The sequence below is a fragment of the Cavia porcellus genome, unplaced genomic scaffold, assembly GCF_034190915.1.
Source record: "Cavia porcellus strain 051 isolate PalLab524CR breed Dunkin Hartley unplaced genomic scaffold, mCavPor4.1 scaffold_6, whole genome shotgun sequence".
Classification (NCBI taxonomy): domain Eukaryota; kingdom Metazoa; phylum Chordata; class Mammalia; order Rodentia; family Caviidae; genus Cavia; species Cavia porcellus.
Genome location: NW_026947489.1, coordinates 1,760,117 through 1,782,474, shown reverse-complemented (window position 1 = coordinate 1,782,474; position 22,358 = coordinate 1,760,117). Strand labels below are relative to the sequence as shown.

The 22,358-nt window shown below is 46.5% G+C and overlaps 1 protein-coding gene across 4 annotated transcripts in view; it reads right to left on the bottom strand.

The window, feature by feature from the left end:
- Tubgcp5 (tubulin gamma complex component 5) overlaps positions 1-19,914 on the bottom strand; it is a 28,886-nt gene extending 8,972 nt beyond the window's left edge. Inside the window, exons 1-15 of one of the 4 annotated variants that reach the window (XM_063249791.1) lie at positions 19,750-19,914; positions 17,733-17,786; positions 17,514-17,622; positions 16,240-16,336; positions 15,492-15,571; positions 14,933-15,068; positions 10,570-10,687; positions 9,533-9,622; positions 8,837-8,930; positions 7,993-8,239; positions 6,468-6,670; positions 5,083-5,198; positions 2,695-2,966; positions 1,396-1,594; positions 614-802 (exon numbers count right to left, since the gene is read on the bottom strand). In XM_063249791.1, the coding sequence (XP_063105861.1) occupies positions 614-802; positions 1,396-1,594; positions 2,695-2,966; positions 5,083-5,198; positions 6,468-6,670; positions 7,993-8,239; positions 8,837-8,930; positions 9,533-9,622; positions 10,570-10,687; positions 14,933-15,068; positions 15,492-15,571; positions 16,240-16,336; positions 17,514-17,622; positions 17,733-17,786; positions 19,750-19,895 (2,150 nt within the window). In that variant the 5' untranslated portion in view covers positions 19,896-19,914. Of the gene's footprint in view, positions 1-613; positions 803-1,395; positions 1,595-2,694; positions 2,967-5,082; positions 5,199-6,467; positions 6,671-7,992; positions 8,240-8,836; positions 8,931-9,532; positions 9,623-10,569; positions 10,688-14,932; positions 15,069-15,491; positions 15,572-16,219; positions 16,337-17,513; positions 17,623-17,719; positions 17,787-19,749 lie in introns of those variants that run through there. The other 3 variants (XM_063249792.1, XM_063249793.1, XM_063249794.1) reach the window with 3 other exon arrangements.
- Between the last annotated feature and the right edge of the window lie 2,444 nt (positions 19,915-22,358).

Genomic DNA, 22,358 nt, shown 5'->3' with positions numbered 1-22,358 from the left:
GCTCGTACCCCGAGGTGCTCAGCGCTCACTGTGCCGTGAGGAGGCACGACCTGCTTTGGGGGTCACGGGAGCAGGACCCAGAAGGGTGCATTCCCGACCCCGGCCACTCGTCACGCGGCCTCCTGGCGACACCATCATGTCGCAAGCAGCTTTCTGCTGCTGCCCCCTTCTGCCAGGCCAGTTGTCCCGGAGCAAGCTGACTAAGGGCCACAAGGCAAACTGCTCTTCCCGACAGACACAGCGATCAGGTATTTTGTCCCAGCAGTGGGACACAGGCTAGTACACCTACCTTACTAAAAAGCTAACTTAAATACAAACTTTAGTTTCAGGCCAGCCTAGACTACATAACAAGACCCTAGTTAACCAAAAAACCCACCTCCTCCTCCCCCAAAAGGTACATGTTTTAAAGGAATTTTATGTAAGGCAGTGGGTTCCACTTCCAGGATCAAAACAAACAACAAAACCCGTAAGAGACCAACCAACTGTTCACTCACAACCTTGTGCTCACCAGATAGATGCTTATGCCACTGAGCTAAATCCTTGGCCCTAACCAGTTGTTCTTAAAGTACACTTACTTAGAGATTACTTCCAACATGAAGTTACTCCTTCTTACCTGTAATCTCTTTTTAGGGTTTGCATGAGATTTCCACAGCAGTCTAGATACTGCTTCTCAATATGTGGATAGAGGCAAGACCTCAGCGTTAGCTCAAAAGTCTGGCATGTCACAGATTCTGATGATCTATCCATACATATGTCGCCACCAGCAAACTTCTCATGAAAGTCACTTTGCTCCAAATACAATCTTCAAGACAAAAATGTAAGCCATCTATTCTATGAATTGTCAACAGAATTCTTTTAACCCCCAAGTCCCATTTTTACTACCAATTATTGCAAAGAAGGAACCTTCCTTTCCAGCGTATCCCCCGCTCACCCCCCAGGATTGAACTCATGACCTCATGCTTGCCAGGCAGGCACTTACACCGCTGAGCTAGGTCCCTGGCTCCAGAGTACTGTTTCAGAGGCATGCACACAGCAAGCGCCAGCCATCAGACAATATGGCAGCACGTGGTCAGTAGTGCCCCACACCCCACAGCTTATGTCTGACAAACGCCCAGGATTTTGCAAGCATATTCCTGGGTGACCCACACACTCCCAGGGGCCTGGGGGCACACAGACAAGTTTTCATGGTGAGGTCTGTGCACATTCACATAGAGAGGAAGCCAAACTGTGTATCTACTGGGTGAACACGGTGTCTCTCTGGTCCTCAGAAAGGACAGGCTACAAGACTTAGGTTCTTAAGGCTGGAATGCCCTATCCGGCACAAATAAATAAGAGACTAAATATTGTACGGATGCCGACCCTTCAGCCACTGAGAGCCTTGCAGGTGTGTATCACCTTGCAAAGTTAATGGCCAGCAGGGGGTCATGAACGTCGTCCAGTTCCAGATGCCGCTCTGCGATGGTCTGCATCTTGATCAGGCTCTCCCTGGTCGCCTGCTGGTCAGAGAGGACCTGTGGAGTAGAATCTTCCCCACATCGCAGGCGTGACTGGACTGACTCCAGAAAGAGGGTGTACAGGCTTTTTCTTTCTGCATCTGGAACACGAGGAAATGCGTACCGAGTCATTTGATCTGAATGAATGAGCCCGGTATTTGTTTGGTCTAGGAAGACTGTCCCTGTTTCTTTTACCTTTTCAGTGTAGCAAAACTAAAAATTTTATATTTGCCGTTAAACTACGAAGTTCATAGTTACAGGTCACAACATATGTGCTGATTTTACTTGGAATGGGGTGATCCCTAAAGTAGGACAGCTAAAGGGAAGTTACTACCACAGTGCATAAAGCCATGGTAAGACATACAGGAGTCAACTCTCATTGGACAAAACATAGCTAACACTGGCCTGGAATGCTCATTAGAGCTTACTATCCAATCAGAAAGGAAATATTCCAAAGGTAAAGTATTATTTAAAGTAGATACAACAATGTGAAGTTATTAATTTAACAGAGGTGACTTATAAGCCAAATAAGGTTACGTGTGTATCTTTAAAGCCTTTTTAGCCAGCTGATAAACATTTAAATAAACTGCATCAAAAAAGAAAATTATATCGAGTTTTCTTATAAGCTATGATCAAGTTTGATGTGTTCATCAGCAAATCCCTAGGTGCTGTGCTGCTAGGAAATGGCAGATCACACCCCATAATCCCTGCACTCAGGATGCTGAGGCAGGAGGGTTGCTGTGAGTTTGAGGTCAGCCTAGGTGACACCATGAGTTTGAGGCCAGCTGAACCATGCAGTGAAACTGTTTTTTTTTTTTTTTTAAAAAAAGAGCAAGCCAGTGAACTCTGCCTGAGGGATCCAGGGTAAAACAGATGGACATTAGCCAGGTGTGACAGCACACCTCTTATCCCAGCCCTTGGGAGGCAGAGGGAGGAGGACCAACTCAAATTCACGACCAGCCTGGGCTAAATAGTGAGCTCAAAGCCAGCTGGACCTCCATAGGGAGATCCTGGCCAAAACAAAACAAAACAAAACGAACGGAAAAGGAGGATGCACAGGTTTTGGCTTCTTTCACTGCCTTTCCGCACAAAGTGGGGCTGGATGACCATCCACTCATTCACCGCGACCATCTGTACTGTATCAAAAGGCCCTGGAGGCTCTGGAGGAGGACGCGCGGCCAGGCCAGGCGGGGCGGCCTACCTGGGGCGGCCCCGGGGCTCCCGGCGCGGCGGGCGCAGCGCAAGTTCTGCAGCAGCTGCATGGACTTGCCGGCCATGATGATCTGCTTGAGCACGGGCTTGAGGAAGGACACCATGGTGTGTTGCCTGCCGCCGCCCAAGGCCTGCTCGCTGCCCGAGCTGGCGCTGGTGCTGTCGCTCAGCCTCTCCTCGCTCTCAGTCCGCTCGGACACGCTGTACAGCGTGTAGGTCGCGTACCAGAAGTCTCTGTGGTTCACCGGGACGTTTTTATTCCTGTGGGGAGTCAGGGAACTGTTTCTCTCCAGGAAGCCAGGAACATGCTCACCTCCAAACGCAGCAGGGCCCTAGCCGCAGCGGTGTGCGCCACCCGGGAAGAGTTTCTCCAGCGGAGCAAAATTCTGTCGGACGCCTTTGTTTGAGAACTGAACGGTTTGCAAACAGAAGTGTCAGTGAGCCAAGGTTTTACTGTAATAAGAGGACAACAATTATCACCCTGTGTGTCACCTTCAAGGTACCGGAGCTACTCTCCACAAGACACACATGGCAAAGAGCCTCACACAAAGGAAATAGGCAATAATGGGAACTTTAAGATAAAACTTTTAGTATAAGTAAAACAAATTAGTATACATACTGAAATATTTTTAAAACAAGGGAATATGTATTTTGGGTCTCTTTGTATCTCTTTTCTGTTTTGCTCCTAATTTGTGTGTGTATTGTGTTTCTCATAGAAATCATGTTCTCAAGCTGTATCTATTTATCTATAAACGCCTCATTTCTTTCTTTATGGCAGTATAATATTCCAGTATATATAAGTACTTCATTTTCCTTACCCTTTGCTCTCTCTCTCCCCCCTCTTTTTTGGGGGCCTGGGGGTCGAACTCATGACCTCGTTTGCCAGGTAGGCGCTTATGTCGCTGAGCCAAATGCCCAACCTCCCACTGATCTCTTGATGGACAAAATGTTTCCAAGAGCCAGCTATTACAAACTGTGCTGTTATAAACATACGTGTGCGTGTACCCCTATACAATATGGTGACTTTCAGAAGAATTTAAAACTTTTAACTTATCTTCACTATAAATACAGCACATTCCGTCCTCACTTAGGAATACTGTCCACATAACCCAAAAACTTACACAATCAACTGTTTGTACAATGACGCCATCTTTACTGACCTCCACTTAATAGACAGCAGCAGACAAACACTTTGAGTACCATGGGCCACACTTCAGCTTCCTAAATTGGAATTAAAAGGTGACTAACTTGGAACAGAGGTTTCTCACTTCACTGTCTGCTGTGAGAGCGAGTCTGACTTCCCTGCCTTCCTGCCTTTGGTCCCGAGACTGAACTGGCTATGCGTGCTTGGCATGAGCTCTCTCAGGGAGCCCTCTCGGGTTCCCACCTGCCCCCTTTCAACAGGGAAGCCATGGACAGACCTCTGCTTAGACCGACAGTCAGAATCCTGTGTCCTTCCAAAACCCACAGTGGGAGCCATGGGACAGGCCCAGTGGCAGAGAGAAGCTGATCCGAGCTAGGTGTGGCATACACCTGTAATCCTGGCCCTCTGGAGGATGAGGCAGACGAATGTAAGTTTAAAGTCAGCAAGGACCATTTAGCAACGTCCTGTACCATAAATGAATAAATAAACAAGCTAATCAGGCAGTGAGATGGGGATGGAGCTGAGTGTGCAGGCCAGGGTGTGATTCCTCGTACTTGGGAAAAAACCAAAGGTTCAGCTGGCGGAAGGCCGGTCTACACTGTGCCCAGTGTGCAAGTACTGTCGCCTCTCTAGGCTCTGCACTCTTCCTTACACGGTCAGTGCATACTGCGCTCCTCAGCAGAAACACGGCTCAATGGGCTGATTACACCAAACCCAGGCCAACCACCCCCCGAACAACAGAAGACAAAGCAAACAGGTGTGGGCCAGCTGAGTGCTCACCCAGGACGCACAAGGCCTCGGGGAGGAAGGTCTGTGCTGTGGGACGCTGTGAACCGGTAACTGCATTTCCCCCCAGGCCTGGGAATGGGTTAGATTCCCAGTGCCCTCACCCCACCTTTCTGAGACAGGGTCCCGCTGTATAGTTCAGACTGGCCTTGAACTTGTGATGTAGCCGAAGCTGGCCTCCAACTCATGGTACCCCTGCCTTGGCCTCCCTGGTGCTGGCTAGTTCCAGTTCTTTTAAAACTTGTATTATTCAAACTTGTGATCCTCCTGCTGCATCCTCTCAGAACACTGGGACTACAGGTGTGCGCCACCATGCCTGGCTCACACACTTCTCACCGCCTGGTACCTCGCCTTCTCTACACAGGAGCAACAGAACACATCCTTGCTAGGGCGGCAACGCTCAGTGAAGCCAGGCCCAGCACCCTCTGCACCCCGGCCGAGCCGCACCTCTGTATGATGAACTCCTTGGCGCTGTCCCAGAGATGCCCGTGCGCGATCCACTCGTCCACGGTCTGCAGGTAGGGCCGGACCGTCTCCACCCAGAGGGAGAAGAGGAGCGAGACCTGGGGACAGCGCGGGGTCGGGTGTCAGCACGCGTTCAGAGCTTAGACCAGTCTGAGACCAGGTCTAAGCATTTCCAATTGCCTTAAAAGGTGACTGGATTTCTACTTCTTTCTAAAACAAACTAAGAAGTTAAAATCCCAATTATACACTGTAAAACCCTCATGAAACGTTTACACATGGGATGGTTATGTCGTCTGCCTTCATGCTAGGACCCTCCTTCAGTGACGACAGGCACAGCCTGGAGGTGGCTGCCCTCTACCTAGTGTACAACAGGAGGTAAAACACCCGCTAAGAATGAGGGCCCTGGCGTGATGGCACACGCCTGTAATGCCAGCACACAGGAGTTGAGGTAGGAGGATCTCCACAAATCCCAGGCCAGCCTGGGCTACAACATGAATTCAAAGTCAGCCTGAACTGCAGAGACACCCTGTCTCAGCAAACAACAAGAAGAAACACAGGAGAGAATGAGGAAGTGATCCCTCCTCCTGTGGCTCGCTCCCGATGCGGGGAGCCTGCATAGCTGGGCGGAGCCAATCTCTGCCTCCCTGAATGCAACACTAAGATAGTCAGAAACAGCAAGTCAAGTCAGCTCATGGAAAGACATCTAAAATGTACACTAGACTAGATCACAGTCTCCAGTTAATCTGTACTTAAAAAATACTTACCATGAAATTCAGCACCTTAAGCATTATAACAGTACGCTCAGTGGTACTGAACATTTACTGTATCGCAGTGAACCAGATCTCGGGTGCTCCCTCACGAGCAACCCTGAAACTCTACCCCCACCCCGCCAGGCGACTCCCCGTTCTCCTGCCCAGCAGCCTCCATTCCATCCATTTCTGCGGCTCCCCTAGGTATGGAGCCCTCACTCACAAAGGTAATCTGCGCTGTGATTCTGGGGAAGCTGGCCAGTCCCTGCTCGTGAGGAGAAGACAGCCACCGTTGTATCCGTCACCCAACGCAGGTGAATGGAAGCGAATTCTGCTGAATGCTTGTTTGTGAACCCAAATGTTTGTGAACAGAAGTACTTGTGAACCAAGGTATTCCTGTGTGTCCTATCAGAGACCCGTGGGCTTTCTGAAGTTAAAGGAGGCTTACCACAGATGCCCACCTAGCAGTCAGCCAGGTACGCTGCACGTCCTGCTCTGTCCTTGTCACACCCTCTGGGTATCCTGGCAACTCGAGCTAAAGAGCCGGTTTCCCACACCCTCAACTCTGAAGCCAACTTTAAATCTCTGGACAACTGCCCACTGCGGGGTCCCACGTACAGTTTGCTCAGAGGCTTCTCCCACGTTGTCATACTCAAGAATGGCCTTGTACAGGGTGTTGAGCAGGTGAGACGCCCGCACGACATTCCGAGTACCCGGCGGAACCTCGGCGACTCCAGTGCTGAACACTTTGTTCAAAACGCTGAGCTGAGCCAATCGAGGCGACAACTTGTCCACCACTATTGCGAGAGTGACTGTGGTATCTGCAACATCAACACACCAAATCAGCAGCAAAGAGAAACCTGTGTGGCACACGCGACGCACTTGCGGACAGTGCCGAGCCACTCTTTTGGCCCATGAAGGGGTGTGGCCAAACAGTGGGGGGCTTTCATCTCACATCACCAAGAGTTCATCTCCCCGAGAAGAGGGGAAAAGTTCAGCTCAGCAGCAAAGGAAGAGGGGGAACTGCCACCGCTCTGCAACGGACAAATGGTTCTCACAGACTCTCAGCCTCCCGAGAATACAAGGCTGCGGAGTAAAAGCAGGCAGGGGGCTGGGACCGCACGGGGTGGCTCCAGCACGTCCCTGAGGGGGGCAGCTTCTCATCCTGGATGTGGGGGTGGTGAGCTGAGTCCACAGCCAGGTGCAATGGCACAGCTCACAGAGATCCTGGATCCTCCTGCCAGATCCAAAGCAAGGAAAGCCGGGGAAGCCCCGGTGGGAACTGCGGTCCGGCTGACGGGGGGCCACCTCGGTTTCCCGGTTTTGGTCCCGTACTGTACTCTGCCCAGTGTCACCACTGTGGGAAGCAGGGTGACGGAAACACAGGACCTCCTGTCCCATTCTGCAGGACTGGAGTCAAAGGGAGGTAGGAATAACAGTGCTTGACCACCGTATCCTCGCTGCAGAGCAATGTGACAGGATCACGTGAGTCGTCACGTACTCCGTGACCCAGAAACCCCATCTGAAAGAATCACCCCACAGCAACAGGCTGCCTGCACGCGATCACTGGAACGTGTGAACAGCGCTCAGCAAAAGGACGGGAACAACATAGGGAGGAGTGGCCGCTCCCCACAGCCAACACAGCACTCTAAACTTTCCCTAAACTGTCATGGTGGAAGCCTGTAAGACGATCAGAAGAGAGGAGTGCAGTCACCAGCAAGCACGTGTGTCTGTCCACGCGCTGCCTCCGTGCGTCCACCTAACTTCTCCGTGGCACCAGAAGCCACGGAGCTGCGCCCTGGGCCGTGGACTGAGTGGTCAGGGAGCTCAGGCAGGAGAGGAATGTTCACCATGCATCTCATTGGCTTCCTGGCATTTTTTCTGCAGGGGAGGGGGATTCTTGCTATATGGTCCAGGCTGGCCCCGAGCTCACACCAGTCCTTCTGCCTCAGCCTCCCGAGCGCTGGCATTACAGGCACACACCACCAGCTTTTTAAGACTTGACTATCTTACAAATGTAAATTTAAAATAATTGTTTAAAAAAGTGAACATATTCACAAGAACTACTTTATTTGTTACATAAGTTTTAAATCTTGTATCAAAGTAGGAGCTGTGTCTTCCGCCCCAACGAGCACTCACATACCGTTACTGATGATGCACTTCTCGATCTCGGCCAGCTCTTCCTTAAAGCTAATGAAATACTTGTACAGGGCCCACATGAAAGCCTGGTAGGTTCTGAAGGGAGCCTCCGCTGACTTCTTGGGCGGGGAGCCGCTGCTGGGTAACGGGCTTTCAGAGCTGTGGCCCGTGACCTCGTCGATAAACTCCTGGAGCCGGAACACGACCTGGCCGTAGGCTGCTATTTGTTCCAGCACAGACCGTAAGCAGCTCTGTGAGCGAGAAGCGCACTGTGATTATCTACAGGTAGTTTTCTACAAATATTCACATTAGACTCTGCTTAATAGAAGGCAAAATAATACAGCAAACAATCTTATACTGAAAGGAAGAGTAAACATTAATTTCTATGTAATACAGAATTATGGCTTCTAGTTTTTAAGTACTCATAAACTATAGGCAAAAATATTTACAGTTCATAGCTTTCCCAAATCAAGGTAAAAGACAAAAAAGCAGAGAATGTGAAGTAAAGTTAAACATGTCATAAACAATATTGAAGAACTGTCTAAGTACTGTAAAGATGCACTACTTAATTTTGCTTTTTGGATTTTTTTTTGTCTTTTTGAGACAGGGTCTCGCTATGCATTTCAGGCTGGCCTTGAGCTCACTTTGCAGCCCAGGCTGGTCTCAAAATTGCAACGATCCTCCTGCCTCAGCCTCCCGAGTGCTGGGATTACAGGTGTGAGCCACCACATGCTTTTTGGATCTTACATGTATTTATAATTAATAATATTGTAATACGTTCTAAAATTGTATTGCCACATTATACAAACTCTATTATTTTAAAAATTTCAATAATGCACAAAACTTACATGTGTCAAATGAGTTACGATAATATTGTTTCTCACAGTCACCTTCCCATCTATCAGCTGAAATACAAAGAGCTTTTTTACCCCTGAAAGTAACCTGAAATGAAACAGGAGATGAGTGCACATTAAATCTAGGAAAGTATTTACCTTGTTATGCCTAAGACATTTTTATTAAAGATTGAAAATAGAGAATGAACAGCTTGGATGAGGAGAAAATGGAAGACAGCAATCTTTTTGTCCCACACCCTTCAGATCTGAGGTATTTCAGTGTCATCTTAGAGAGAGGTCCCAATAAGTGTCAACCCCACACTGAGCGAGGGGCAGGGACTGGCCCAGGCTGTGAGAACGTGCATGTACACCCACAGCAAGAGCACACGCAGGCTCCACTCTGGGCCTCCTTGGGCACTGGCGGGCCAATTCTCACCGATGAGCTCTGTCTCAAAACACCAGCACCAAACTCTGCTGTGAACTCAGATATTAAAAGTGACGTTGTAATCCAGTAAGATCATAAACTAAATGACTTATGATGCAAAAGGAGTAAACATACAAAGTCCCCCAACCTCCAGTCAAATCTGGTCTGCGCCTCATCGCTAATGACTACTTCTCTTTGCTGGTGGAAAACTCCTTCACACGTACAAAGGTAGCTTTGCTGCTCACTAATGAGGCCTGCAGACCACTAGTAAGACGAGCAGATCTTACCACAGAGTCTCCCGAATGACCTGGGTCTCAGTGACAACCACTCTGTCTTCTGGAACATACAGCGGGTCGCTGCTGTACAGGTGCTGGTCCCTAGGAGACAGCAAACATCCCGGGTCAGCAGCAAAGCTTCCCCAGCAGAACCACTCATCTCCAGAGCCCATCAGCTGGGCTGTGCTAACCTAACGGACAATCCGCAGAGCGGCACTAACTGCCGCAGCGATACTGCTTCCCACAGGACCTCCAGTTCCTTTCTTACACATTCACTGAAACTTTCTCAGCCAAGTGTATTTCCCAAGCAATTCCAACTGTAACGTACTGCTGATTTAAGTAAACATTTACAACTATGAAGAAATTTTTTGGAAAACTATTGTAATAACTTCACTGCAACAGAAATTAAATAAGGGTCTAATATAAACCAATTCATTCACATTGAAAATAAAATATCAAAACTATAAATAATAATTCCATGATTTTAATAATTAAAAATTGCTCATTTGTAATTGTTTAAAAATAGTACACCACACAAGTTTAAATTTCAGGACGTACTTGATTTGTCCCCCACGGCTGAGTAAGACTTGTTTCTTCAATCCCAGTTTATGGGTACCTTTTATATACACACTATGATCACATTCGAGAATCTGTACCTGTACATGATATAACTTGATTCTTTAACTTTCCTTCTGTCCTACCCTCCCATTCAACATCTCATTTAGAAAAGCTCTGTTTCCATTTTTTTCTTCTCTTCTCACTTTTTTTTACTTTTTCCTTCTTTCCTTTCTCCTCCCCACCCCTCTTCTTCCTCTTCTTTTGAACATTTTCTTCCTGTTTCACAATACCTAATATACCTTTGCTCCTTATTTACACTTTTGATTTTTCACACCAGAGAAACGATGCACTATTCACATGTCTGTCTGATTTATTTCCCTTAACAGCACGGTCTCAAGGAAGTACATGATTTAAATCACAAATCAAAGCCAAGTATTTCAACATCAAAGTTCCTTCCATTATTACGCTACACGAAAAGCTGAGCTTCTCACCAGACAGCAGCCAGGTTAGAGTGCAAATGCAAACTATGTGGACTCCGCGAGGACCTGGACGTCCAGTACAGACGGACCACGTGCTGCTCCAGCCAGCTGCGGCTACTGGGCTCTTCTACTGGGAGGAAAACGTAGTAAACATGAGTTAATGAGGGCTAGAAAGGTAACAGGATCTGGACCTCTACCGTTGTTCAAATACACATCTGAAATGGCTCTTTGACAGCTATTTAACGTACTTATTTAGGAGTTTCACTTAACACACTCAGAGTAACTTTAAGGCACAGAGCCACTTCCTTAAAGATACATATAAAGACACACATACAAAATTTAACTAAATGCCACTGGCTAGCAACAACTCAGTTGAGTAAAAAATTGCTCAATGGAGGGAGGTGCCAGGAATCAAACCCAGGACCTTGTGCTTGCCAGGCAGGTACTTATGCCACTGAGCTATATCCCTCAATTTTAAAATGAACTTTTGAATAAATAATATAGATGGTATATTTGAACAGTTCAATAACCATTAAAGAAACCAAAATAGTAACCAAAGACTTCCCTAACCAACTGCCACGCAAACCCGTTCCAAGGGTTAGCCTGTATTTTATACAGGTTGTTCTAAAAAAGAAAAAACTAACTTTTACGAGGCTACTATATCTGTGATGATCAAATCAGATAAAGATGTAATAATTCATCAAAAATAAAGATGAAAAATCCTACATTGAAAAGTAGTCGTTGGAGCTGGCTGTGGTGTTGCACACCTGTATTCCCAGTACTCAGGAGGCTGAGGCAGGAGGATGGCCATTAGTTTGAGGCCAGCCTGGGTTACACTGTGAGTTCAAGGCCAGCACAAACTACATAGCAAGACTTTGTTTAAAACAAACAAACAAACAAAAAAAGTAGCCAGTAACTTCTACCAGTCAATGAGAGGGATAAAAAGAACTAAAATGTGTTAGGTACTTGTACCAACTCCCCAACATAAAGGTAACCACCATGTACAGTAAATATGCACTAATAAAAGCAAAAGCTAACTCAGTCTAATAATGTTCTAAAAGAATGATCAAAGTTCAGCTCAGGAATTCAAAGATGGTTGATTATAAGAGAATTTATTAATGTAAACAGGGTGAAACAAAAAGTACAAGATTACTTCATAGAAAAAGAACAGCATTTGATTAAGTTTACCATTGGTTTACAATTAAACAGTTCTAGGGAAAACAACTGCCCGAACTGGATAAAGGCTACCTACTCAAAACTCACTACAGATAACCACCAGTCAGTGGAGGGGTCCAGGCGCCCTTGCACTGCTGCTGCTTACCTAGCCATTCCTGACAGTCCAGACTCTACGGCGTGTGAAAATTAACCGATTTATACTCGAGGGCTCCTGTTTTTAGGGTTTTGGAAACAGGGTCTTGTTACCACACTGCCTGACCTGGGGGCCCACTTGTGATCCTCCCATCTCAGCCTCCAAGACAGCTGGGAATATGGACCACTGTGCCTGACCACGAAGGTCTTTAAAAAGAAACATTCCAAAAAAAAAAAAGAAACATTCCAAAATCTAGTAAAACAGAGAAATACAGTAAGTGTAGGTTTTATTAAAATAAGGATGTTAAGTCTTATCAAAATTAAATCTGTAAGTTCACGGAAATCCCAATCACTTCCAGCTAAATTAAAGGAATTTACCATCCTGTTTTCAAAATGTCCATGGAAAAAGATGCAGGTTCACACATCAAGCCTGTTTTGAAAAAGAGCAAAGCGTGTGAGTGAAAATGTGCTCGGCATGCATTAAGAAAAAAGAAAGGCCCAGCAAGAGAAAGCCTGCTCCTGAGCAGACTGGCACCCAGGGAACCACAGGAAGCCGGGAGGCAGCCGTGTGTTTACGGGACGCGGACCTGCGGGAAAGGCGCATCGCAGAGGAATGTGGAAGAGTGGATGTATCTGAGATGTGGCTGGGAAAACGGGCTCACAAGGTGGGGAGAACCCTTCCCTTTCCCTTTGTACATCACAGGGGGCGCGACGGCCACGAGGGACCTCAGTGCACGTAATAAAAGGAAACACCACCAAATACAGCTTAGAATCACACGCCTTGCACAGTCCAGTGTGCAGGCACTGTCTTCACATTAAACCACGTGGGACACAGAGTTCCAAAACCCTCCTGCACCCGCTGCCAACTTGTAGCTGCCAGGGCAGGGACGGGCACTGGGCCCTAGTGCCCTGGCAGCAGCAGGGGAGATCAGAAGCTCACTTAGCTCCCAATTCACAACAATATAACCTAAACTTTTAAACCGTTAATGTGAATAAGGGTTGGTAATAAAGGAACTCCCTGGGAAAACTTCTACCAGTCATGGATGGGAAATAATTTAACCTGCAGACATTCCATACACACACAAAAGGAAAATCTGTATCACACCCTGTAACGCGCCAGGTTCTGTCACTGTACTGAATGAAAACATGATGATCCACCTTCTGGTCTTGAATAACTCAGAAAAACTTTCCATCTGCAATATTTTCAGTAGATCATCCTACATCAAGAATTAAGATAACCTGCCAGGTGTGGTGGTGCACGTCTGTCATCTCAGCAATCAGGAGGCTGAGGCAGGAGGACTGCAGTGAGTTTGAGGCCAGCCTGGGCGCTACAGTGGGGTTGAAAGTCAGCCTAAACTGCATAGTGAGGCCCTGTCACAAAAAAACCTCCCCAAAACAAGAATGAAATGACCAACACATTCAATGCTTAGAAAATGTAAGAAGCCAAACTGAGCTGTAACAATGACTAAAACAAATTAGGTGGGAAAGACTTCAGACGTGTGAAAAAGAAATCAAATTTGTCTGGCCTCTCTTGGATGAGAATCTTTTTTTTTTGTACCAGGGATCGAACTCACAATCTCACGCTTACTAAGCAAGCTCCTGAGCCACTGAGCTAAATCCCTGACCCTGGCTCTCTTATTAAATAAAAAATGTCATTATGAGTTACAACGTGCGCCCTATAATGAAACCGACTCACTTGCAGGTAATGGAAACACGGCAGCTGCAAACTATACAATGCTATGCAGAAATTAGGAACAAAGGGAGAATTGTTCACACAGTAACACAGGCGGATTTTTTAAAAGCTTAAAGGAAACAATATCAGAATCATATTTACACACAACACAATACCAGTTACACAACTGAAACATAAAACGCACATAGAGCATAGACAATACACTAGAACAGGTATCTGTAACTGGGCTGGCAGAGAAAGGGAAAGTTAGAGTCAGAAATAACAGGAGAAAGAAACAAAAGCCAAAGGCCCGTGTGGCTGCTGCTGACGATGCGCTGTGACCTGAGTGATGGACCAGTGTCACACTCTGCCCTGAAGGTCTAATCAGCAATTCAAAAGGAAAAAACCGTCAGGACCTCAAGTTAGCTTGCTATTTTTCTTTGAGGCAGGATCTCACCATGTAGTCCAGGTTGGCCTTGAACTCACGGTGTAGGCCAGGCTGATCTCAAGCCTGTGATCCTCCTGCCTCAGACTCTCAGACTGCGGGGATGACAGCACGTTTCACCATGTTGTCTCTGAAGCCAGTACTTTATGTAGACTTGTGAAGTTTTTGAGAGCAGGGAATGGCCTGGCTGCTGGTGTCGGCCTTAAGGTGGTACAGCCATAGGAAAGTCATCCTGTGTGTCTATCTCCAAAACGAAACGTAGGTTTGCACGATCATCTCATCTTTGCGCTTCGAACTCTTTCTTTCAGGTATTTATTTACAGACAGGGTTTCATTACGTGAGTCAGCCTTGCTTTGAACCTGCTATGGAGCTGAGGCTGGCCTCAAACTCACAGCCACCCTCCTGCCTTGGCCTCCCGAGTGCTGGCATGACAGGTGTGTGCCACCACACCCAACTGTTTTTCTGTACTTTAGAAATAGTTGCTCACGGGGCTGGGGATTTAGCTCAGTGGCATAAGCACCTGCCTTGCAAGCAGGCGGTCGTGAGTTCGATCCCCGGTACCGATAAAAAAAAAAAAAAAAAAAAAAAAAGAAATAGTTGCTCACTAAATTCACAATTGCTCACTAAAAACCGAATAAGCAGACATGTTAACACATAAATTATATAAATCTTTTTCCTTTACTGACTTCAAAAACTCAGTGTTTCTTTAATTAAAAAGTTAATGGAAACACTTAGGATTAAAGATATATCAGGACTATTCAAGAAAGCAAACCAAACCGCACTGTCAACTGCGCTTTCCTTCCAACTCTACAGAGCTGCTTCTGCCTTTTCGGTGGTGCTAAGGGTCAAGCCCAGGCCTCCTAGAGCTGCTGCTTAGCACGCTCTGAACAAGGTTCGCCAAGGGCTCGGTCAGCACTGCCCGCCTTAGGCACCCCGCCAGTCCCGCAGACCTTTCCAGCTGACGTGCAGCGCCAGCTTTCTGCTCGCGTCCTGCTCTTCCAGGGGAGTCCTGTCCACCTGGATCCCAGAGTCCTCCCTGCTCAGGGGCTGCTGCACATCTTCCTCTTCACTGTCTTCAGACCAGTTCTGATTTACAAAGGAAACACAGTTTGCCCTTGAGAATACAATCATCAGAGCTGTTTCGGGTTAAACATGAAGACACTTTAAGAAGAAATCCAAAAACTGGAGATAACATGCACACACACAAAAGCAAAGACTGAAGGGAAGTTTTCCTTAATCTCTTGAATGTACGTATTCCAGGAGGGAATGATTCTGGGTTCTAACTTCCCAGGACCACTGCTGTTTAAGGGCTACTTGTGTTGACCCCCTTCAACTTCCCAGTATTTACAGTCTGGTGCAGTCGTAGTAAGTCTCCCATGATGAACTATTTTAGCCTAGGAAGAGTATTCCCGTTTTAGTAGAACACTGCAGGTAGAAGGACCCCTTAAAATAACATACAGCATCTGGGCATGCATTTACATTTTCAACAACAAAACCACTCCAACCTACGGGTGTGTCTGTGTCTGGACCAAGGTCAATTTCTTCACCTTCCATCAAGTATTTTCCCCAGTCAAAATCATCTTCTTTTTCTAAAATGTAACAGAAGAACCTCATTAGCTTTATCATAAATATCTGGGGAAAAAGGTCTATGCAAAACTCAAAATACACTCAAGGAAACAAAATTTCAAAACTATTGAGACACCTTGATAAAGTGATATTGTATAATCTTTCACTTTAACTCACAAAAGTGACTTCTCTGCACATAATGAAGGCTGTTTAATATGTCCATGACAGGGCCATAATTCATGTCTCGCTGCTTGGGTAGCTCTGAACCACTGGTGGTACAAGCCTGTCCCATTGGGCAGTACAGGACAGGGATGCTTGTACCATGGGTAGTTTAGGCTGGCAGGAACACATTAACTTGCGAAGTGAGAATTCATATATTTTAAATGAAATTTTGCAGCCAGGTGTGGTGGTGCACACCTGTAATCCCAGCGCTCAGGAGGCTAAGGCATAAGGATTGCTACGAGTTCTAGACCACCCCAGGCTACAAAGTAAGGCCAAGGCCGGCCTGAACTGTATAGCAAGATCTTGTCTCAAAAAGACCAAAAAACCCCAACAACAAAAAAAGAAACTTCGCAACAACATCCAATGCAACAGAAATACTTAAGTTTCACAGATTTTTACTTTTAATAAAATCCCAATGTCTGTAATTAAGTAATAAAACAATTTCTCACATGTTAGACTGTTAACGTACCCACTTCTTTATCTCTCGGTGTTTCCACGTAACTGCTGTTTGAAGGAGAATCAGAAAGACACAGAAGGAGTGACAGAATGGAATAGTGCGCATCTGTCTACAGAAGAAGAAATGAAGAATACGAATCACTGAGGTTGTAAGGACTCTAAACTAGAGCAGTAGCGAAAAGATAATCTCATGACAGGTAGGTCCGCCTTTTGTTTCCGGGCCTAAGACAACATGAATTATGCCTGCACGAATCCTAACCTCTAGAACTTTTTCATAGCGTTTATCCATAAGCAACCTCAAAGTCAACCTGAGGTTTGAGCTCTGTATTTCTAACAAGATAGCTAACTGGATGACAATTTTTTTTAAAAATTGGTACTAGGGATCGAACTCACGACCATGTGCTTGCAAGGCAGGCGCTTATGCTGCTGAGCTAAATCCCCAGCCCCAACTGGATGACAATTTTTACTTCCAAAACAACTGTTGTATTTTTAAGAGTATGGTATCATTACTAAGAAATGGATTATTCTGGGGTGGTGGGCATCATGAAGCCTAACATGCTCAATAGTTTAACACAGATACACCATATTTCACTGCACCACTTTCATAGACTTATGATGCATCATAATTATGACAGTACGACAGTTTCTCTGACAAATTCCTAATAACTGAAATGCTAAGCCTGTTGGAGTCCCTGAAGCTGGGTACACGTGCAGGACTGTGGCCTGGCTGAACTGAGTGAGGAGACACCCTGGGGGGGGGGGGGGAGACAGGTCACAGTGAGGCCCTGGAGACTTTCTGGATGGTTTTCCTAAATTAGCATCGTCTGTTCCTCAGAGGGGTCTGTGATCCCCGCCCAAGAGCTTGCTCAGGCTTCCTGCATTTTCCACTCAGCTCCTTGCTGGTTTTGAATAAATACGCGTCACCTAGCAGAGCTACGAACACTGCGGAGGACTTTAGTCCTCCTGGAGCCCTAAAGATCGTGCCATGTGCTTGTCTCATTCCATTGGGCCTTCGCTGTGCACTTGTTTGGGGGATTAGAGATCTAGGCAGACTCCCACATGAGCCGCTATTGCCTATGGCGTATTTTTTTAGGCAAGAATATGCTGCTTCATAACAAACCACTCCCACTTTATGGGCATATGTAGGTGAGTATCTAGGAGATTCTGCACGAGCCAGTGGACAACGCTAAGACAGGGTGAACATTTAAATATTAACAGAGGCAAGCTGACAATGATCAGATTGGAAATCATGAAATACACAAAAAGATCGCAAAACTGAAGGCGTACCTTTATCTTCTCTACGCTGGGCAGTGATGCATTTAGAAATTCCTCAGTTAACCTCTTCCAACTGGCAGCTTTGCTGAGATCAGAATGAATGATGAATTTTTCATAAATTCTAAAATACAAAAAAAAATCAGCTGACAGAAATAAAACTATGCTAATAAAAACATGTTTAAGAAAATGCACTGGTTTCTGATTATGCACATACGTACCGAACTGACTTACCCTTCTATTGTCTTTTCTATTTTGTGGCTGTTGACATCCAAGAAACGATGAAATCTAATAAAGACAAAATTCAGTTCTATCACCAGGCTAAGCAGACTTGTCTCATCACTCTCCAATACCCCCATAACTATCTACTTTGTTATTCACTTCCAGAGGGCACCCCCTCCCCATTATCACTTCATCAGGCCTCGAACTGCGGTGTCTCAGAGACTGCTGCAGCATCCCTTTCTCAGGATGCAGGGCCAGCTCTCAACCCTGTGCGCTGGCTCCTTTGTCTTCCCATAAGGCCTTGCGTCTAAGCCCAGCATGGCAGTTCGATGCCTCGTGCTCCCAGCTTTTTAATGCCAGCAACAACGAACCCGGTGAAGCTTAAGGACCTCCTTTGGTGGGTAATATTCATACATGCGGAAGTAAAATACAAAGAAAACCAAGCAAAAACAAAACACTTATCCAACATTTTTTTGGAAACTGATTTTTTTAAAAAAAAATTAAAGCACTAAATAACAAGATCCAGTAGTGGGCTCATTAGCTACCATAAAAGTATCACTTAGAATTGAGGGAAATGCTACTTTTGAGTTAGATCTTATCTGATTTCTTATCCAAACTCACAAATAACACAATTCTATCTTCAGACCTTCAGGATATGAATCTCTGTACATCATCATACAATTAACATTTTGTCTCCGTGTTTCTTAAGCATAGAGGCTAGACTTTACCCCACCTCTGAATTTCTAGGACCTTGAAAATGGTCACAATCTTAAAAAAATATATAAACAGTTCCCTTTTCTGATGATTAAAGGATCACAAAATTATAGCACTGCTTACTTAACTCTTGCTTTTCATTGTTTCGTAGCAAAACCAGCTTAAATGAAGCAAAATCACTCCTACTTAGAACTACACTTAGCAGGTCCAGCCCAGGGGTGCAGGAGGCAGGAGAGTCCCAAGTCTGAGCCAGCCTGGGCACTTAGATCCTATCTCAAAAACAGATCAGTGGTAGTGTCCCTGGGTTCAATTAGCAATACAAAACATCAAGCTCATCCCGGTGCAGCTCTCTTGAGTCTCTCAATCTTTATTGTCTTTCTGAGACAGAGTTTCACCGTGCAGTTTAGGCTGGCCTTGAGCTCACTCTGTGGTCCTCACTAGGATGACTGGTGAGCGCTACCAGGCCCAGTCATTCTCTCAACCTTTAAAAAGTAATTAGACACTTCTCCTGCCTCTTGCAACTCTACAATGGTTAACTGGTTGTCACTCAGAAATTTTTTTCTCATTTAGAAATAGAAAAATTACTTTAGAAACAGCAATTAAGCTTCTGTGTTGTATCTGCTTTTTAAAAAGTCATTTTTAATTTTTATAAAGTCGTATTTTAATATATTACAATTAAGGATTTCAGAAACTTGGTATGCTGTTACTGACTTCGAAAGCTCTCATTTCTCATTGTAAGCCGAGTAGATTAATTTAGTCTGAGATTATTAAGGCAATTAATGAGTCTGCAAAGCAGCTCCCTCTTCAAGCTTCTTATTGAGCTAGGGGCGTAACCTACTGCGGTAAAGCTGGAGTTTAGCATGCAGAAGACCCTGGATTCAAGGTCCAGCACACAAAAACTGATGTTTATTGAAATTAAACAGATGCAGGGGACGTGGATCTAGCGCCGCAGCACCAGCGCCTGCCTGGTGAGTTCGATACCCAGCACACACACACACACGGAATCTGAAATTAAACAGGTGGACCAACCCTAAGCCCTCTCTTAGTAAGCGCTAAGGGTAGGAATCGCCCGACACTAATTTCCACCTTTCGTGCAGGAAGAGGGCTGCGCGCCGGAGCCGCCGTCAGCGACCGCGCCGCGCAGCACCCGCGCGGGGTCGCTCGGCCCAGCGGCCGGGCGCGGGAAGGCGGGCCTGCGGGCGAGCGTCTCGGGCGGGACCGCGCAGGCCGTGGGGGCTCGCAGGGCCCGGCGAGGGCGCGCGCGGTGCGGTCGGGCAGCCGCGCTCCGGGACGTCCCCGCCCCCGGCCCGCGCACCTCACGTTGGACCAGGCGAAGTTCAGGGCCAGCTGGAAGTTGGGGTCCGCCTCGTCCCGCAGGCCGGTGACGCGCCGGATGAGCGCGCGCAGGTCCTGCTCCCGCTGGCTCTCGGCCCTGCCCGCCGGCCTCCCGGCCCACGCCATGCCGGGACCCTGTGCCGGATCTCAGAGCCGCTCCCGCGCCGCCGCGAGGTGCGCAGTTCTCGCGAGAGTTCGCGCCGTTGGCCGCGGCTTTCCCAGAGCCTGGCGGTGAGGCCCGGAAGTGGCGCTTCCTAGCGGTAATTGGTGAGTACGAGTGGCCTGGGGCATGCGCCCTGCAGTTGAGGCCAGAGGCTCGCAAATTCCGGCGCGGTCTGGCGGTACAGCGAGTAGGCAAGCCCTGTGCTAAAGTCAAGGTGGCTGGAGCTGCCGCTGAGTACAAGGCCCTGGGCTCAGTCCCCAGCACCGAGAAAAGAAAAACGTCCTCGTAGAGCTGCTCGATGATGTCAGATTCATAGAGGTCTCCAGCAGTCTTGGTTGATGGTTTAAGTTCTGATTATCTGGAATGCGACCATTTAACTCTTCAGTTCACCTGGAGCGAACTGGTGGGGTGGTCATCCTCTCTAAGCCTTAGTTGTTACAGTGGTCACATGCTCCCGGAGCCATTTAAAAGAAAAAAAAAATTCTCTACACCATTTATCTAATGGGATACCTTCCAGATTTGGCTCGCTTTCAGAGTTCTTACAGTTTATAATGCTGTTTTTATTACAGGTTTACATACCTGGCTTCTTATTAAGGTAATGCTTAACGTTCTGATTGCCTAAATGCATGATGGATATCCAGTATGTTTTGTTGTTATTATGTAAACACCAGTAAAGTCACAAAAGAAAAACCGTAGGCTTTTAAAGAGTAGGAGATGCTCTTAAAGACTATTATGGGGATTTTGGCCCAAAAAAAGATTCCGGTAACCGCCTTTTCATATTGGACTTTAATCTCTGAGCTGCTGACATAACGTCACACAGATCCCCAGTTTGCAGAGAGGCTTGCTCAGGGGGAGGTTGCATTATCTGCCTCCCGCAGTCTTTGGCCCCCTTCCCAAGGACGCCTGTGGGTTAGTTCTTGGACGTGGCAGCACAATCTTAAAAGGGTTACAAATTGTCCCAGGAGTCATAGATAACGACTATACTGGTGAAATTGTTGTCATGGCATCCTCTATCTCTGGCCTAATTTCCATTGGCCAAGGACAACGTGTTGCTCAATTGGTGCTATTGCCTTTAATCCAAACTCCTAACGCAGCTGTGGCTTCCTACAGGGGAAATTCTTCCTTTGGATCCTCAGATATATATTGGGCTCAATTCATTTCCAAAGATAAACCCCTTATGGCTTTATTGCTCAATGGGAAAAGTTTCTCAGGGCTCATAGATACAGGTGCTGATGTAACAGTCATTAGAAAGGAGGACTGGCCTCCCACATGGCCCTTAAAAACCACTATGACGCATTTGCAAGGGATTGGACAATCTAAAAATCCACAACGTAGTGCCAGTCTACTTACCTGGAAAGATACAGAAAACAATCAAGGACACATACAGCCCTATATTGTGGAAGGGCTACCCCTTAACTTGTGGGGCAGAGATTTGCTAACTCAAATGGGAATGATGATGGGCAGCTCTAATACTATAGTCACCAAACAAATGCTCACTCAGGGATTCCTTCCTAATCAAGGTTTAGGTAAACAGGGCTCAGGCATTAAAGTTCCTATCTCCCCAGCCCCAAGCCCCCCTAAAACAGGCCTAGGCCATTTTCAATAGGGGTCATTGACACTCCTGCGGCCCATGCCAAAGAGATTACCTGGTTGTCAGACAAACCTGTTTGGGTGGATCAATGGCCCCTTACCTCTGAAAAGCTTGCAGCCGCACAACAGCTGGTGCAGGACCAGTTAGATGCAGGCCACATTGTCCCTAGTGATTCCCCTTGGAACACACCTATCTTTGTTATTCAAAAGAAGTCGGGGAAATGGAGGCTGCTACAAGACCTTAGGGCAATAAATAAGACCATGGTCTTGATGGGACCCCTACAGCCAGGCCTCCCTTCACCCAGTGGAGAGAGTCAAGACCAGACTTTACAGTGTTACCAGGCACTAAAAGCTGCCTTACAAAAGGCTGGGCTTCAAATAGCCCCTGACTAGGTCCAGCTTACTGACCCATATACATATTTGGGTTTTCAGTTACAAGGCACTCAGGTGTTTTCTCCAAAGCCTCAACTAAGGCTTGATGGCCTTAAAACACTTAATGATTTTCAAAAGCTTCTAGATGATATTAATTGACTTTTACCCTATTTGAAATTGACCAAACATGATCTACAACCCCTTTATGAGGTCCTCCGAGGAGACATTGACTCAACTTCTCCCCGAGAGCTCACACCCAATGCTAGAAAAATACTCCATACAGTAGAAGAGGCTATCGCTCAACAGACTGTATCCTTCATAGATTATAATAAGCCACTGCAATATCTCATTTTTAATACAAAACTTCCTTCCATGGCAGTATTTTGGCAATAAGCTCCTCTTATGTGGCTTCATCTGCCAGTCTCCCCAAAGAGAGTATTATTGCCTTACTACCAAGCAGTCTC